General features: G+C 38.1%; 2 protein-coding genes across 12 annotated transcripts in view; one reads left to right on the top strand and one right to left on the bottom strand.

Moving 5' to 3' along the window:
* Positions 1-225: 225 nt before the first annotated feature.
* pld6 (phospholipase D family, member 6) overlaps positions 226-19578 on the top strand; it is a 28790-nt gene continuing 9437 nt past the window's right edge. Inside the window, exons 1-4 of one of the 9 annotated variants that reach the window (XM_061983777.1) lie at positions 10064-10263; positions 12672-12847; positions 13261-13326; positions 13387-13490. In XM_061983777.1, the coding sequence (XP_061839761.1) occupies positions 12675-12847; positions 13261-13326; positions 13387-13490 (343 nt within the window). In that variant the 5' untranslated portion in view covers positions 10064-10263; positions 12672-12674. Of the gene's footprint in view, positions 258-9690; positions 9710-10063; positions 10264-11098; positions 11109-12671; positions 12848-13260; positions 13491-19578 lie in introns of those variants that run through there. The other 8 variants (XM_072916057.1, XM_061983773.1, XM_061983776.1 and 5 more) reach the window with 8 other exon arrangements.
* Positions 2062-9928, bottom strand: LOC133621613 (transcription elongation factor 1 homolog). 3 transcript variants are annotated; one of them, XM_061983778.1, is made up of 4 exons: positions 9827-9928; positions 9442-9574; positions 9278-9348; positions 2062-2955 (listed from the first exon to the last, which is right to left on the bottom strand). In XM_061983778.1, the coding sequence occupies exons 1-4, from the start codon at positions 9873-9875 to the stop codon at positions 2891-2893; spliced, it is 318 nt and encodes a 105-aa protein (XP_061839762.1). In that variant the 5' UTR covers positions 9876-9928; the 3' UTR covers positions 2062-2890. The 3 variants fall into 3 exon arrangements, with proteins under 3 accessions (XP_061839762.1, XP_061839763.1, XP_061839764.1); XM_061983779.1 differs by having other exon boundaries at positions 9442-9571; positions 9827-9921; XM_061983780.1 differs by having other exon boundaries at positions 9881-9900.

A 19578-nucleotide genomic window follows, 5' to 3' on the forward strand; every position in this document is an offset into this window, starting at 1 on the left:
CACTGTGCTCTTAGGAACCTTGAGTGCTGCAGAAATTCTCTTGTAACCTTGGCATCAGATCAGTGCCTTGCCACAAGTCTCTCTCCGAGCGCCTTGGGCAGTTTTCATTTGCTCTGACATTCACTGTGAGCTGTAAAGTCTCTTGTAAACAGGTGTGTGCCTTTCCTAATCAAGTCCAATCAGTTTAATTAAACACAGCTGGACTCCAATGAAGGAGCACAACCGTCTCAAGGAGGATCAGAAGAAATGGACAGCATGTGAGTTAAATATGAGTATCACAGCAAACGGTCTGAATACTTATGACCATGTGATATTTCAGTTTTTCTTTTTTAATACATTTGCAAAAACATTCTTACATTCTTACTCATGATGCTGTGCTGAGTTTACATTAAGAAATAAAATGAACTTTTTTTATTTTAGCAAATATATATATATATATATATATATATATATATATATATATATATATATATATATATAGTACAGACCAAAAGTTTGGACACACCTAATTCAATGGGTTTTCTTTATTGATGACTATTTACATTGTAGATTGTCACTGAAGGCATCAAAACTATGAATGAACACATGTGGAGTTATGTACTTAACAAAAAAAAGATGGAATAACTGAAAACATGTTTTATATTCTAGTTTCTTCAAAATAGCCGCCCTTTGCTCTGATTACTTGTTTGCAAACTCTTGGCATTTTCTCGAGGAGCTTCAAGAGGTGGTCACCTGAAATGGTTTTCACTTCACAGGTGTGATTGGAGCTCATGGAGAGAATGGGAAAAGTGTGCAAAGCAGTAATCAGAGCAAAGGGTGGCTATTTTGAAGAAACTATAGGTCGATTGGCAATACTAAATTGGCCATAGTTAAAGTTAAAAAGTTAAAGTACCAATGATTGTCACACACACACTAGGTGTGGCGAAATTCTTCTCTGCATTTGACCCATCACCCTTGATCACCCCCTGGGAGGTGAGGGGAGCAGTGGGCAGCAGCGGTGGCTGCGCCCGGGAATCATTTTGGTGATTTAACCCCCAATTCCAACCCTTGATGCTGAGTGCCAAGCAGGGAGGTAATGGGTCCCATTTTTATAGTCTTTGGTATGACTCGGCCGGGATTTGAACTCCCAACCTACCGATCTCAGGACGGACACTCTAACCACTAGGCCACTGAGTAGGTGTGAATGGGAGTGTGAATGTTGTCTGTCTATCTGTGTTGGCCCTGCGATGAGGTGGCGACTTGTCCAGGGTGTACTCCGCCTTCCGCCCGAATGCAGCTGAGATAGGGGAGCACCCACCCCACCCATGGATGGATAGAATATAAAACATGTTTTAAGTTATTTCACCTTTTTTTGTTAAGTACATAACTCCACATGTGTTCATTCATAGTTTTGATGCCTTCAGTGACAATCTAAATATAGTCATGAAAATAAAAAAAACGCATTGAATGAGGAGGTGTGTCCAAACTTTCGGCCTGTACTGTATATGTGTGTGCGTGTGCGTGTGTATGTATATATATATATATATATATATATATATATATATATATATATATATATATATATATATATATATATATATATATGTGTGTGTATGTAAAAATACAATAGTCATCATTTTAAAAAGATGTATTTGTAATCAACATTTTTTTCCCACGTCATATCAAAAAAGGTAATTTCAGAAGAAAAAAAAGGAAGTATTATTTTTCAATGAGAAATGACTTGATTAAAGTCTTCATTTTAGAAAATAATTCCTAACTTTACAAATACTTAATTTTAAGTAAAGTTAAACAAAGCAAACAAGTGGCTTTGTAAAAATAACATTAAATTATGACGAGAGTCATTACTCTTAGAAATTTTATGATTAATAAAGTTGTAAAGAGAACATTATTTTTTTTCACCTAAATAATGTAAAGTGTAGCATTTTTACTTATTTTTCATGTTTTTAAAGTGTGCAATTATGGGAATTAAAACGTGGGGGAAAAAATTCAGTACAAATACAATAAAATTGTAACATATGACACTCTAATTTAAAATGTCACAACAATTTTTTGTTTTTTTTAAATATTTCTTTAATGTTTTCCCTTCTAATCCTCCAAAAACCACCAGAGCTGCAAAACTCATTTTTTTGTACCCTACGGTCAAGCATATTGCACAAACAAAAAATAAACATTTTCCATAAATAAAGTATTGGATTACATGTGTAACAATTGAATACATCAAGCAAAAATGAATCTCCACTCCACTTGTTCGTGACATGTCGTCTTATTCTGAAAATAACCCAAGTGGGAGTAACTACAAATGGTTTTGCATAGCTACAGTGAGCGCACTTATTTACATACTGCGTGTACATCTTTCATCGTTACAGTGCCAGAAGACAAAGAAACTCTCAACCGTAGAATATGCGTATAGTGTATGACCTTCTGCTGTGAGAATGAAGAGAGACGTGGGTTATTATACTAATTATTATAACCATCATCATTACAGGACATGTTCCTTGTTGGTGGATGACAGCATGAAACTACATGTGACATCATCATAGCAAAGGTAGATTAAGTTGCATTTTTTTGTGTATATCATTTATTTTGCCGCGTTTTACTCATAGGTCTCCTTATTAGGTACACTTGTGCAGCTGTACCTAATAAAATGGTCAGAGTGCAGCATTCAAGTCATTTCTCCACACCTGTTTCATGATATAAACCGAGACTTTTCTTTAAATAAATAAAGAAAATGAAAGAAAAACATTTGAGGACAGATGGTTAAAAAATAAGATTGGCAACACTGAGGTCTTATTTAAAGTGTTGGGCTCCTTCAGTCCACATACCTCCATTTATAAAAAAAAAAAAAGTCCCAACCTCCTCCAGTCCGGACACAAGTCCAGGTCCTTCAGGGCTATTGATTGGCTGATTCACAAGCATCTATCCAATCGCTGTACACGTCAACTGGCTCTGACAGGTCTAAGGAGTAAGAAGTTAAGGATACATATTTGTCTTGTGTGACAACAGTTTTCATATCAACTCTGAAAATGTCCATATGGACCAAGTCAAGTGTGACAGTGTTGCTGAAAAAAAGGAATGTGGTATTATTAAGCAGGTGATCAAAAAGTCACAAAGGTTATAGAAGTTATTATGGCATTGCTCACTGTCAAAACAAGAAATAATTATAAATTAATGCCGCAAGTGTGCCCAAGACAAATGTCTTTAACGGGACAATAAAGTTCACCCTGACCCTGAAGGGCTGAGTCTTTACTCTACAAATGTCTTCATTGATGAAAAAAGGTTGCCGTTTTTAGGGAAAACGTGGCCACTTTACAAGAAAAAGTTTTACAAAGAAAACAAAGCCACCTTATGAAGAAAACGATGCCGCTTTACGAAAAAAGATGCCGGTTAACAGGAAAGCGTTGCTGATTTACACGAGGTAAAAAGTTCCTATTTCACGGGGAAAAAGTTGCATGGTCACAAAAAAAATGTTGCAATTTAACAGGAAAAGTCTTTGAGACCAAATTTCCGTTTTTATGACAAAAAGGTTTTTTTATGAGAAAGTTGCCAGTTCACAGGGGAAAAAAAATCAGTTTTGCTGTCGTTTTGAGAAAAAGATTGTTTTACAATAAATAGTTTCTGTTTTAGAAGAAACAGTTGCCATTTTAATGACAAAATCAGTTTTGTTGCTGTTTCAGAGAAGATTCTTTGGGAAAAAGTTGCAGTTTACTAAATGGTAAATTGGTTATACTTGTATAGCGCTTTTCTACCTTCAAGGTACTCAAAGCGCTTTGACACTATTTCCACATTCACCCATTCACACACTGAAGGCGGGAGCTGCCATGCAAGGCCCCAGGGGCGCCGCTAGGGATTTTGGGCCCCATGAAAAGAATCTTTACAGGGCCCCCAACACAGTGTCATTATTTTTTCTGTATTATAATTTCATCATCATTAGGGGCCTCTCTGGGCCCCCCTCCATCATGGGCCCCTAGAATCCGTCTCCTTTACCCCCCCTTTTCGGCGCCCCTGCAAGGCCCTAACCACGACCCATCAGGAGCAAGGGTGAAGTGTCTTGCTCAAGGACACAACAGATGTGACGAGGTTGGTAGTAGGTGGGTTTGAACCAGGAACCCTCAGGTTGCTGGCACGGCCACTCTCCCAAATGCGCCATGCCGTCCCCGTTTACTAAGAAAATGTTTTTGTTGCTGTTTGACAAGAAAAAGTTTTCTAAGGAAAAGTTGACATTTGACTGGAAAACGACGACCAGAAAACGACTTTACAAGAAAATGGTTCAATTTCACTGGAAAAAGTTGCCGTTGGAGAAAAAACTTCAGTTTTATGAAGAAAAATAACTTCACTAACAAAAAAAAAATCTGTTTTGTTGCCGTTTTACGAGACAGGTTAGCCAAAAAAGGTGAAAATATTACTCATAATATGAGACTAAATAACACAACAAAGGGTAAATTTACTTGGTGGGTAAAATGTGTAATTTTATGAAAACGTATTTAGAATTATAACAATATGTATGAGAAAGTTTTACATTTTGTACGAAAGTCTTGATATTTGAAAAATAAAGAAGAATTATTACAAGAATAAAGTCCCTTTTAGAATTTTTTTACAATGGCCACAATTTTATGAGAAAAATCTATGATTTTGACGAAAAATTAAGTCAATATTACCAAAATAAAATAATTATTTTGCAACAAAATGCAAAATCATAATTATTGCTAAATAATAGCAATAGTATATAATATTACTAAGATTATGGAAATCAGTAATAATATTACGGTAATCAAGTCATAAATAGGACAAAAGTCATAATTTTACAAAAATTAATTGATACTATTGCAAAAATAAACACTATTTGCAGGAAAAAGACATCATTTGCAAGAAAGACGTAATTGTTCAACAAAGTTGGAATTTTAAGAGAATAAGGACTAAATATTACAAGTACATTTTTGGAAGTTGTCATTTTAAAAAAGACTGACAGGAGTCCCCAACAACTAGCATGTCACTCTTTTTGACTAGCTCAGAATATTTGCTTTAACTGTTTGTGTTTTTTATAAAAGTGTTCAATTCAGACATTATGCTTCTATTCACTGGCAAATGACCACAAAATATGCATAAAGAAAATAACCACACTTAATTTCCCTTGTGGATCATTAAAGTTTGTCTAAGTCTAAGTTTGAGTAGGCATTTTCTTTGTAAATAAAGTAGATTAAAGGTTGTCAGTCATACACTGTAAATATAACAAATATCTCATCTTGCCTTTCTTTTTGTCCAAGCAGCTCTAATACTGATTAAAGTTGGAGACCGCTGCTCTATGATATCAAAGTTATGAGCATAAAGTCATAATATTGTTAACAGGTAAAGAGTTCAATTAACTTGTGAGTTTTAGGGACCCTGTTCTCGACAAGAAATTCATACATGAAAGTCTTCCTTGAGCTTTGGGTCAAGTGGGTTTACTTCATATCCCCCCCAGCCGCTCCCCGACTCTGACCATAACCTCATATGCTACATCAGCTGTCTGGGCGCGGGGACGAGGGAGGCGCCAAATCCTCAATTAGGAGTCGTAGAAAGAACCATCAAGACTTATGATGCAGAGATAAATCAGCGGTTAAACACAAGGGCCATGAGATTAATTTGAAAGCTTCCAGTAAATGGACGTCTGTGGTGGTGAGATTTCTCTCAAGCTACTGGAAGTTTCCCAAGAGTTTATCCATCAGAGACATGCCTGCGTGCATTGCCTGATGGACGTGTGTTTGCAAACCTGCTGCTTAATAATCCTCAAAACAAACCTGCAGCTCGTGACAACACATTAGAGCAGTCGGTCGCGAATGATATGAAAGGTGTATGTCATAACCCTTAAGGGGGAATTCTGTTCCGACTGCAACAATATGTGCTTATTAATAGAGAGGATAGATATTAGATCTTGAGGAACCGTTCTTTTCAAAGAGCCGTTCAAAAGACTGGCTCATTATTGTAATGTATATTGTTTGGAAGTGACTTGTTTTTTATCAAGGAAACGGGAGGAAGTTATGAGATTTGAATCATAAAAATGTATACCTATATGCATGCCGTTATTTCCGTACCATAAGTCGCTACCTTTTCCCCCACGCTTTCAACCCTGCGGCTCGTAAAATGGTGCGGCTCATTTGTGGATTTTTTTTCTTCGTTAACGGCCATAATGTTTTTTATTCAACAAATAGTTTTCACATAACAGACACTGAAAAGGTGCGCTATTGTTTGTGCTATGCGCCATCTTTTGGACGAGTTCGCTCACTGCAGGTGCTGCGGGTTGAAAATGTACTTCCTGTTTCGTGCCTTGAACACGAAGTATAACCGTCCGCAGCATTTCTGCTCAAAATGATTCCTCATTCATCACCTCAAGCAACATTTGTAAGTTTTACAATACAAAACAATTCATAATTACAAAACCGTCCCATGTGTGATGTCTGTAGGAGTGTTCTCATGCATATTTGTAATCAAACTAGCGCCATGGGTGTGGCATAAATACAGTACATGATGGGTGGGAAATACTTAATAATAATAATTTCATTTGACTCACGTTTTTATTGTAAACATTCTATATGATGGTGCCATATCCCATATCCTATCCCAGGTGCATTGACAATGAGATCACTATTTCTAAAAAAAAAAAAAAAAAAAAAAAAAAAAAATGAAAACTGAGTTTACACTTGAACTACTTTCCAACATGCCTGGGCAATTTGTTTGCAAGACATTTTGATAAAAACAACCCGCAGCTGCAAATCGGTTCTCATCTTTCACTTAAAAAGGGGCCGTTCAAAAGACTTGATTTGTTCACAAACGTCACGTCTCTAATTGTTCATCTTCAAATCCTGTTGTTTTTACAGTGGCTAGCTTCTTTTTACGCTTGTGCGACAAGTACACACACATGATGTTTTAGAAAAAGACACCCTTTTTTTTGACACTTGTCAAGTGTTACTTAAAACATTGTGCCCATTAGGGTTGTACAGTATACCAGTATTAGTATAGTACCGCAATATTAATGAATCATATTCGGTACTATACCGCCTCTGAAAAGTACTGGTCCACCACCCCTTCACCCCCGTCGTCGTCACATGGTGTCATTGCTGGTTTACAAGCAGACGAGCATGTTCAGCAGCACACAATCACGGAGTACTTACACACAGACACAGGGTGTAGACAGAAAAGGGAGAACGGACGCATTTTGGCTTAAAAACTAACGATAAAGGTGAAGTTATAACACTGAAACGCCAACTGGTAGAGGTGCTTTAAGACATGGCTAGCTAGCTAGAGGCTAAAGTCCAGCCCCAGTCGGCAGTGTTTTAGCTACTTCTAAATCACTAATCCTCGCCTCCATTGCGTCAAAAAAGTACGTTTCTTACAAGTATCATCCGTGCAGGACGAGGAATAGCTAAACATGTTTCACTACACCCCGTAGCTCACCGGCGTCAAAATGTAAACAAAACGCCATTGGTGGATCTACACCTAACATCCACTGTAATGATACCAAGTACAGTAGCGTATCTAGTCAATACAATGATGATTACGTCGATATTTTTTGGCATCACAACATCTTTTGTTTTTTTTTAATTGTATATTATGTTTATAAACTCAGGAAATATGTCTCTGGACACATGAGGACTTTGAATATGACTGGCCGATATTATTGGCCGATAAATGCGTTAAAATGTAATATCAGAAATGATCGATATCGTTTTTTTAATTACCGATATCTTTTTTTAATTTAATTTTATTTTTTTTTAAATTAAATCAACATAAAAAACACAAGATACACTAACAATTAGTGCACCAACCCAAAAAACCTCCCTCCCCGATTTACACTCATTCACACAAAAGGGTTGTTTCTTTCTGTTATTAATATTCTGGTTTCTACATTATATATCAATATATATCAATACAGTCTGCAAGGGATACAGTCCGTAAGCACACATGATTGTGCGTGCTGCTGGTCCACTAATAGTACTAACCTTTAACAGTTAATTTTACTAATTTTCATTAATTACTAGTTTCTATGTAACTGTTTTTATATTGCTTTACTTTCTTTTTTATTCAAGAAAATGTTTTTAATTTATCTTATTTTATTTTTATTTTTTTAAAAGTACCTTATCTTCACCATACCTGGTTGTCCAAATTAGGAATAATAATGTGTTAATTTCATGACTGTATATATCGGTTGATATCGGTATCGGTAATTATAGAGTTGGACAATATCGGAATATCGGATATCGGCAAAAAGACATTATCGGACATCCCTAAATATGACCAATGTATGTATGTAATGTAACGACTTGGTATCAGATTGATACCCAAATTTGTGGTATCATCCAAAACTAATGTAAAGTATCAAACAACAGAAGAATAAGTGATTATTACATTTTAACAGAAGTGTAGATATAACATGTTAAAAGAGAAGGTAAGCAGATATTAACAGTAAATGAACAAGTAGATTAATAATTCATTTTCTACCACTTATGACAAAATAGTAGAATGGAAAATGACACAATATGTTACAGCATATGTCAGCAGATAAATTAGGAGCCTTTGTTTGCTTACTTACTAATAAAAGACAAGTTGTCTAGTATGTTCACTATTTTATTTAAGGACAAACTTGCAATAAGAAACATATGTTTTTTAATGTACCCTAAGATTGTTTGTTAAAATAAAGCCAATAATGCAATTTTTTGTGGTCCCCTTTATTTAGAAGAGTACTGAAAAGTATCGAAATAATTTTGGTACCGGTGTTGTACCGAAATCTGTTACCCATCGGAATTTGTAACTCCAGGGGGCGATGTTCCCATGGCGTTTGTTTGATGGTTAAACGGCAAGCCCAAAGAGGAGAAGAAGGCTTGCGTAAATGGCGTAAACTATCCTTAATGCTGAAACGTCAGTTGTCAGAATTTCAGCATTAATAAATTACACATATTCTGGAAATCAATGACTTACTTTCATTATAGTATGAGTCCATTGTTATTATTAATGCTGAAATTCTGACAACTAACGTTTCAGCATTAAGGATAGTTTACGCCATTTACGCAAGCGTTCTTCTTCTCCTCCTCTTTGGGCTTGCCGTTTAACCATCAAACAAACGTCATGGGAACATCGCCCCCTGGAGTTACAAATTCCGATGGGTAACAAATTTCGGTACAACACCGGTACCAAAATATTGGTATCGGGACAACACTAGTAGTGCGATGGCCATGACAGTTTGACTTTGTTAAGTGCTGACTAGTCAAAGGAGGGCATGCACAAACATACCATGAAGAAAGGATACGTGTTATTGGCGTCTGGAACTCCTCCAAACAGACTGAACACGATACTATTCCAGTATTTCTGCTTCTATCCCTGATGAGAGGGAGAGGAAAATAGACAATTAAGCAACTTCCCCCATTAGCAGGAACGTTAAACATCAAAGAGGTTGACAGGTGTGTTGATTACATATTGACGTCACATGACTTCTCGTGGTTACAGAAGGGACACGTAAAGTGGGAATCCAGACTCCCGGTCATCTTCTTTTTAGTAGGCGGCTTTCGCTTGGACTTGCGGCGACCCATCTTTTTTAGAAACGCTGCTTAACGTTTAGCGAGTCGTTGGTAGTGGACACACATGGCAGAGAAACACCAGATTAGCATCAACTAAAGATGTCATCAAAACACAACGGATGATGCAACCGTAGAGCTAACTTTAGCGTATTTGTTGTTTGAAGGTAATGAACGCCCCAAGATAATCATACGGTCAATAGATAATCACCAATCTCCTAATGACATAAGGTTTAAGCTTAATTTAAATCAACCAATGAAAGGTGAAACAAGTATTTGATTACCGGCGGTTGGAGAGATACACGTTGCATTACCCAGGAAACGAACTTTCATTCTACCTTGCACTTGTTAGCCTTTGCGATTCAATGATTGGACCAGGTTGTGGCTGATGGACGCCTGTGATTGGCTCTTTTACACGTCAGTCACTTTGATTAGGCGTGACACAGGCCAACTAGTGTTAGCCTTTGCGATTCAATGATTGGACCAAATTGTGGCCGATAGACGCCTGTGATTGGCTCTCACACACGTCAATCACTTTTGATTAGTAGTCACACAGGCCAACTGGTGATAGCCGCGTGATGGCTGTCCCTCTGCTGTTTAAACTAGTAATTAAGTGAAGACTAATGTTAGTTTTTAACTCTGATTTGTAGTCATTTTGACATAGTTTACAATTTTAAGATATTTTTTTCACATTTGTTCAACGGCCAAGTCTCGAACAAAGGTGAGCCTAACCTCACGTCAGGGCCTCAGAGACGAAATTTAGCCAAAACGTTAGCTTCTATGTTGGTGAACTCGTATGTAAAATAATTTGTTTGATTATTAATTGGTGTGTTTATTATACAATGTACGAATGATATGTACTGTTTTGCGCAACAGTCGAAACGACATATGTTCTCATCAAGTTTAAGTCAGGAATATAATAATGGCTGTGATGCGTGATGTCAGCAATCCAGAAAGCAGCCATTTTGTAGGACCGCGCCATAAACGTCACAATTAACAGTACAACCTCTAAATTTAATGTGTGTAAAAGACACCGCAAAATGGTAAACTTTTGCAACGTTCTGGTTTGAGAAGATCGAGAAAAAGAACGACAGTAATACTGTCTGCCCAAAGTTGTGAAAAAACATAGATTGCAAGCCTCAGTTAGAATTTGGATGGTCAAAAGATGGATGACATCTGCATTTTCTCAGTTAATTTTGTAACTGCTATGTATATCACGCCGAGTACATTTTTACCTGCTTTTAGTGAGTTGTTTGCAATTACGTTTAGGAATAGAAATATTGACACTGACCAAGGACGGGTCATTACTTCTATTTTTAAAGTGTGAACATGTTTATTACGCTACATGACTGGTAACTACGAGTATCTGTTTTATTTATTAGTTTATTTGTTAGCCGCGTGATATGGCGTCGCAGGCTACAGGCTGAAACACCGCTGCGGTATAAACTAGTAATTAGGTGAAGACTAATAGCAGTTTTTAACTCTCATTTTTTAGTAATTTTGACATCGTTTACAATTTTAAGACATTTTTTTCACATTCGTTCTACGTCCAAGTCTCGAACAAAGGTGAGCCTAACCTCACGTCAGGGCCTCAGAGACGAAATTTAGCCAAAACATTAGCTTCTATGTTGGTGAACTCGTATGTAAAATAATTTGTTTGATTATTAATGTGGGTGTTTATTAATACAATGTACAAATGATATGTACTGTTTTGCACAACAGTCGAAACGCCATATGTTCTCATCAAGTTTAAGTCAGGAACATAATAATGGCTGTGATGCGTGGCGTCAGCAATCCGGAAGTCAGCCATGTTGGAGGACAGCGCCATAAACATCACAATTAACAGCACAATCTCTACATTTAATCTGTGTAAAAGACACTGTACTATGTGTGTTAAAAGCAAAATGGTTAACTTTTGCAACGTTCTGGTTTGAGAAGACGGAGAAAAAGAACTACGGTACTACTGTCTGCCCAAAGTTGTGAAAAAAACATGGATTGCAAGCCTCCGTTAGAATTTGGATGGTCAAAAGATCAATCAATCAATCAATCAAACTTTATTTATATAGCCCCAAATCACGAGTGTCTCAAAGGGCTGCACAAGATCCAGATCCCACATCAGGGCAAGAAAAAAGTCAACCCAATGGGATACAATGAAAAACCTTGGAGGGGACCGCAGATGTGGGGACCCCCCCGGGCGACCGGTGTAATGGACATCGAGTAGATCTAGTTAATAGTGTGAGAGTCCAGTCCATAGTGGGGCCAGCAGGGGATCATCTTGAGTGGAGACAAGTCAGCAGTGTAGAGACGTCATCAACTGATGCACAGATGAGTGGTCCACCCCGGGTCCCGACTTTGAACAGCTGGCGCATCCTCTCTGGTCACCTAATAACCTCTACACACAGGAGAGGGGGGCAGAGCAGAAAAGAGATGGCAGATCAACTCGTCTAAAAGAGGTCTATTTAAAGGCTAGTGTATACAAATTAGTTTTAAGATGGATAACATCTGAATTTTCTCAGTTCATTTTGTAACTGCTATGTATATAACGCCGAGTACATTTTCACCTGCTTTTAGTGAGTTGTTTGCAATTACCTTTAGGAATAGAAATATTGACACTGAACAAGGACGAGTCATTACTTCTATTTTTAAAGTGTGAACATGTTTACTGCTCTACATGACTGGTAACTACGAGTATCTGTTTTATTTATTAGTTTATTTCACTCAGGGCATTGCACATTAATGAGCAATCTGCTGTACAGACTGTAAATGAGCCAGATGAGCATATCTAATAGTTAATTTCCATGTGAATGTGTTTGGTACATTCATTAGCTTAAAGTGCAAAAGTCCAATGTTGTTGAAATATCGATGACAGCATCTCACACGGATCTTCTCTAATAAGCATCAGTTTCAGGGTCAGTTTTTGTTGAGTTTGGCATCATATGACATCGACGTGTTCAGGATTTTCAACGTTTTAATCATTGATCCATCACTAAGGCAATGTTTCCAAATGTTGTCCTCGAAATTTGACCTGACCCAGATTGTGACGTCAGTGACAAAGCTCTACAGCATATAGCACCTACAGTAAATATAGACTATAATTTGACTAAAACATTAATGCTTTTTTTTCTACAGCAGATGTGGACAGTGAGTGTGCTCAGCCTGGGAGCTGCTGTGGCCGTCTCCCTCAGTGTGGAGCTGCTCTGCAGATTCCTGCATCGCTCCAAACGGTCGAGAACCCTAAATGAAGTTCTTTTCTTCCCTTCAAAGGTGGCCTGCATGGAGCACGTCTTCTCTCCTGCTTCCCCTCAGTAAGTGACTCTTTGTACCAAGCATAATGAAGCTTGCTGTGATTTGTTGGGGAAAAGAGCGACAGAGGAGCTTTGTGTATGTTTTCTCTTTTGTGTCACAATAAACGACATTTGCGCGGACAAATGCAGCTTTTTAACTGACAGGCGTCCTTGAAGGGGAAAAAAGACTCTTCATAATTGCCAACCATATGTTAATTTGTTCTGTCATTGACTGAGCCTTAGAATTGCTGAAAGCTCATCGTGTCCCATGGATGTAACCTTGGTTCTGTCAGAGCCTTTGTGCAAATTTGAATTATGTTTCAAATATTGCTAATATATGTCTCTTTTTTTATGGCATGTGGCAGTTATTGCCATCTAGAATTATTTGTGCGCTAACAACATATTTCTAACATAATTGCTTTCTATTCCTGCAGCTCCTCTCACTGCCCATTACCTCATGGCGTAGAGACTTCCTTCTCCCGTCTTCTGCGCTTCATCCTGTCAGCTTCCTCCTCCCTCGATTTGTGTATGTTTTCTTTTTCTAACATGGACCTGTGCAGGGCTGTCCTGGAACTGCACAGAAGGAGAGTAACCGTCAGAATCCTGGTTGACAAGCATTACTCCGTCATCACCGGCTCCCAAATTGGAGCCCTTCGCAATGCGGGTAAGTGAAATTAGGATTTAGAAGGAAATAGTACAAAAAAAGGCCTATCTTAAATGTATCACGAGGGTTATGATAGCTCTTTATGCTAATGCAACAACTCACTCAAAAGTGCTCTTTTTTGTCAATAATGATTAATTATCATAGTTTCACTGAATAAGCGTTTATCACTTGCAACTTAAAAAAACAATTCATTTGGAATCAGAAACTCTTAAATTAATTCCCACATTTATTTATTGATGGAAATGCGTGCAGAACTGGACCAAAAGTGCCCTAGAATAAAGGAGCTTGTCAAATCTCTTGGTGAGGTATCTCTCTGCAGTCAGCCAAATTTTAGAACTGTCTGCATTACTTTATTTACAATAAATAAATTGATTGATTATTGACGTTTACCAATCGATTCTATAATCGAAACGCGATGCATCTAAAAATCGATTATTTCCCCCACCCCTACTCCTATTCTAAACTTTTACCTCGATTTACAAACCCTTTATTTTAAGAGAATTTCATTCATCAGTTGTGTGCATCCCAGCACAGCCATTGTGTGCCTGGCAGCACATGCATTGTGGACGGACTAATCACTCCTTGCTCATTCAGTTAGCAGAGCAGTGCTCTCGTTAGCTACTGTGCTAATTGATACTTTGTATGCTTTTCAGTAGTTTTTAGCCTTTTCACAGCATTTTTCCAGTTTTGCTAGCTCAATATGAGTCCAAAGAAAGTAATGTACAAGCAAGAAGTATCCACAGCATAGTCAACACTGCCTCCTCCCCCCTCTCCCTTTCTTCTGCTGTACACCAAGAAGATTAACCAACAAGGTAAAGTGGATTTTTTATTCGTAATCATTGTCGAGACCTGGCTGTATGAGTTAAACAAATTGTGATTTCAAACTGTGAGTACACCACAGGGCTAGTGACAGTCTGTGTGCATGTTGGCAGGGCAGCTGCATACAGTAGGCAGAGGACAGTTCAGCTAGTTTTTGTTTTAGCTTTGTTGTTAAATATAAAGTTAATCCATCACCTCCTTGTTATGTTTGTTTAATATACAGTAATGTATAACGCTTTATATTGTGTTCAGAGTATACAAACCTTTACTAAAATATGGACTTCTATCGAGGCTGGAACCCATTATTCATATTCACATGGTTTCTTATAGAGAAATTTGCTTCAATATATGAACCTGTTTATTTACAAACCCTGTTCAATGACCAATTAAGTTAGTTCCACTGTGCACATGTTCCACTGTCCAATGTTTTGTTCAACTCACTGTGCTCCTAATAAGGAGCTGAACAGTAAAATTCACAACAGTTTTTTTTTCTATATCGCTCTTGCACCTGCCGATGCCTCTGTGACTGTGAGTTACGAAGCTCAGTGGCCACTTCACTCTGAGAACATTATATTTGTCTTGCAATGGCGAAGTGTTGATCACTTGCTAGGTGTCGTCTTGGAGTAGTGATGTTAAAATGTGAACAGCATTGATAGATACCAGTTCTATTTGAACAAGGACATGTATCGGTCCATTCATGGATCGTACAACTTTGTGAAATTCTCTCTTTGAGTTCCTTGTTATGGAACAGCTTGTTTTGCAAAACGTACTGAAACCGTGAACAGGTGGAAATTCAAAAGCTTAGAGAAGCTCAAATTAAAGGGTCCCGATTATGCAAAACAACTTTTCTTACCTATTGGTACCTGCTGTTGTGTATTCGGGCTCTGCTTAAATCCTGAACATTTTATATCAAACCGTGAAGGCATTACAGAGATATTTATTTGAAAAAACTTGTCTTTCTTCATACTTCCTCTTAAAAAGCCGTTTGGAATTTGCTCTGTCCTGTGACGTTAGTGGATTATCCATATATGGTATACATTTACCCACTCTGCTGTGCACAAGTCTGGCAAGTTCCTTTTTTTTTGCTATGCTCTTGTTGTAGGGCACATACATGGACAGTATACTGTACATAGACATACATCCTTCACTTTTTCCATTTCTAATACAAAGTAGCGTATAGTTCGAACTTATATCTGTCAGTAGACTCGCTATAGAAACACTAAAAACTACAACATGGACGACGGGGAGAAGGCGTTGTCGAAATGGAACCACGTAAATAAGACCGCCAACAAAATGGATCACCCTGAAGAGACTGTCATAAAGTGGCTTGAAGATGGTCTGTAAAACATAATCTATGCAACATTTTGACCAAAGAACCACCATTATGTTATGTAGACTACAATGAACTGTTTTAAATGTAGAAAAAAAATCATAATATGACCCCTTTAAGTTCAGCTGTAAAGGTTATATTCCCTTTGAGGATCATTGCAATATTTCCCCTGAAAGATGAATATCCCTAACTTTTTATGAGTTAGGGACCCAAAACCAAAACTTTATTTTTTTGCAAATATTAGCTCATTTGGAATTTGATGCCTGCAACATGTTTCAAAAAAGCTGGCACGAGTATCAAAAAAGACTGAGAAAGTTGAGGAATGCTCATCAAACACTTATTTGGAACATCCCACAGGTGAACAGGCTAGTTGGGAACAGGTGGGTGCCATCACTGAGCATTTCATGGAAGCTGCTTTTATACCCAGTCATTCACAAACAAGGATGGGGCAAAGGTCAACACTTTGAATAAATGCGTGAGCAAATTGTCGAACAGTTTAAGAACGACATTTCTCAACGAGCTCTTGCAAGGAATTGAGTGATTTCACCATCTACCATTCGTAATATCATCAAAAGGTTCAGAGAATCTGGAGAAATCACTGCACGTAAGCGGCAAGGCCGAAAACCAACATTGAATGCCGGTGACCTTCGGTCCCTGAGGCGGTACTGCATCAAAAACCGACATCAGTGTGTAAAGGATATCACCACATGGGCTCAGTAACACTTCAGAAATCCACTGTCAGTAACTACAGTTTGTCGCTACATCTGTAAGTGCATGTTAAAACTCTACTATGCAAAGCAAAAGCCATTTATCAACAACACTCAGAAACGCCACCGGCTTCGCTGGGCCAGAGCTCATCTAAGATGGACTGACTTCTGTAGTCTGACGAGTCCACATTTCAAATTGTTTTTGGAAACTGTGGACGTCGTGTCCTCTGGACCAAAGAGGAAAAGAACTATCTGGACTGTTATAGGCGCAAAGTTCAAAAGCCAGCATCTGTGATGGTATGAGGGTGTATTGGTGCCCAAGGCATGGGTGACTTACACATCTGTGAAGGCACCATTAATGCTGAAAGTTACAAACAGGTTTTGGAGCAACCAATGTCTTTTTCATGGACACCCCTGCTTATTTCAGCAAGACCATGCCAAGCCACATTCTGCATGTGTTATAACAGCGTAGCTTCGTAGTAAAAGTGCGGTTACTAGACTGGCCTGCCTATAGTCCAGACCTGTCTCCCATTGAAAATGTGTGGCGCATTATAAAGCGTAAAATACGACAACAGAGACCCCGGACTGTTGAAAAACTTAAGCTGTACATAGAGCAAGAATGGGAACGAACTCCACCTGAAAAGCTTCAAAAATTGGTCTCCTCAGTTCCCAAACGTTTACTGAGTGTTGTTAAAAAGAAAGGCCATGTAACACAGTGGTAAAAATGCCCTTGTGCCAACTTTTTTACAATGTGTTGCTGCCATTATATTCTAAGTGATTGATTATTTGCCCATTAAATATATTGTCTTTGCAGTGTATTCAATTGAATGTAAGTCAAAAAGGATTTGCAAATCATTGTATTCTATTTTTTTTTTAACGAATTACACAATGTGCTAACTTCACTGGTTTTGGGTTTTATATATTATATTAGTCTGGAGCCCTGCGATGAGGTAGCGACTTGTCCAGGGTGTACTTTGCCGTGTTACATCAAGCAGTGCAGCTTTGCAGTTTATCAAAGTCGTATGAAAACATTTTGACAGACGCCTATGACGCCTGTAATGTTCTATATTCTCAATGAAACATCAGAGTTTTACTGTTGGATGCTTATGGGTACTTGCTAGCGTCATTAATTGAACAGGCACGTTTCTCTTATGTGCTACTGCCATCTACTGGTCACACCTATCATCACACCATGTACCACAAAAAATTGCTTTGAGGTCGGTAAGCACAACCAGAATTATAATGGGTTCTAATGTGCACCGTCAATTTTTGAGAAAATTCAAGGATTTTAAGTGTGCCTTATAGTCCGATAAATACGGTATGCTTGTTCTCACTCAAACTATGAAACTTTCGAGTTTGTCTTGTATCAGAGGTCTTTGGGTACAGATTAAGTGACATCAACCACTTAAGGGGTAATTATTTAGAGCTACTTTGCTGCATATATCAGAAATATGACTCAGGTCTGCTCAATACAAAAGTATGCACTCTGTTCTCGAACTACCAGCGTCATTGCCAAGAAGTCTGAGGGTTCCTCGGTGGTGAATTGAAAGGATGACATCAGCTGTCTTTGTCGCGTGTCTCTCTCCCTCTCCGTTACTCTCTCGCTTGCGCTTCTGCATTTTCTAAATTGCAGCCACTGTGTATTGTAAGAATGTAGTGAGTAAGGAATTGGCAACCCGAACAGCAAATTTCATTAGGCCAAGTGTTTCTAAGTGCACGTGTTTGTGTGGATGTCAACCACTTGGCTACAAGGCACAATCTGTTTCTTTTCATCCATGTTTCTATCTTGTCTTTGTGCTGCAGGATGCTTTCATGCTCAAATAGCTCAATCAATGGCACGGGCACATACTAATGTTCAAACCAGCCAATGTTGCACTTCTGTTCTATTAAGTAGCAGCTTTTTTAAGACAAGAGTCTGCACAAGGCCGCTGTTCCCAAAACCAAAACTCTAATGTTATCTTTAAAGTTGACAAATCAAGGTAAGGTTTTTAAAAGAGGGTTGAAATCTGTACAATCGGTCCTTAACTGGAAGAGCAGAATTACTAAAAAGAAACCAAAATAGTTTGTCCTTTCATGAAAATCCATTATTCACACAGCCAATATGTAACATTCACTTGCCAATATATACACTGCTGTGAATGCAGTATAATCACAATGATACTACAATAAATCGTCCTTGCAGTAGCATGGCCACTTTTCTACTGAATCAGCCTCAGCTGAGCAGAGCTGCAGTTGGTCTTCATCCAATGTAATAAATAGTTGTATTTCAGCCTCTCTTTAGAGTGAGAAGTGAGACCCACGTGCACCGTCTTGCCCGCTTAGCGAGACAGGCAGACTAGCTGGAGACGCACTGCAAGCTAGCATTTTTACCTGATTGTTTTTCCTGCATTGCGCTCTCGTGGTGGTATTTTTCTCTTTGTGCGACCACTGTGGCGTTGCACACTACATGTATAGTGACATATACTGTAAATCATTTACTGAACAAGCGAATGTGCGTCGGTCTAATACTACCAGTGTTTTCCTCAAGAGGTGATATTGAAGTTATTTACCATATTTCTTCAAGCAATGGTTTTCTTATAGACAAGGTGTCTCAGTTAATCACCAGAGCGTCGTCCACCTGAAACAAATAAGCACCCCTGTACAAATAGATTCCTCTTTTTCTGCCTCAGGAAAATACTGTACTCTAGCTGTAATCACCTCAGTTCCAAGACACCTCTGTGGACACTCCACATAGGTGTGTGTTCATATTACACCCCTTCACATTTGTTGTCCTGGGCTGTCTCTGTCCAGCCTGACTCAATAATTGCTGTTATGTTGCATTTTTTATAATGGTCACTTAGTTTTTTTTGTTTTTTTTCAAAACTCAATTTCACTTGACAAAGAAGCAAAGCAGCAGAACCTAAGGCTAAGAGCTTAAGATATTTGCATTGAATTGCACTCGCCAAATACAACATTAAGTCCAGTCTTGTTACATTGTTATATTGGTTTTAGTTTGCACCACTTTTCATATGATTTGTTTTTTGATACAAATTTTGCCAATATTTTCTTCTGTTTTTTGTATGCCGTCTATAGCCAAACATTGCGCAGAACAAAATAGTCAGTTTTAATGGTTCACAACATACACTGTTCGGATCTTAAAATGGTTTTGTGACATGTTTCCCGGTTTGGTGTACATTGCTGTTCACCATTACCATTACCATTTATAAGTTGTGGCACTTACAAAAATATTTTA

Source organism: Nerophis lumbriciformis, linkage group LG25 (genome assembly GCF_033978685.3).
Source record: "Nerophis lumbriciformis linkage group LG25, RoL_Nlum_v2.1, whole genome shotgun sequence".
NCBI lineage: Eukaryota > Metazoa > Chordata > Actinopteri > Syngnathiformes > Syngnathidae > Nerophis > Nerophis lumbriciformis.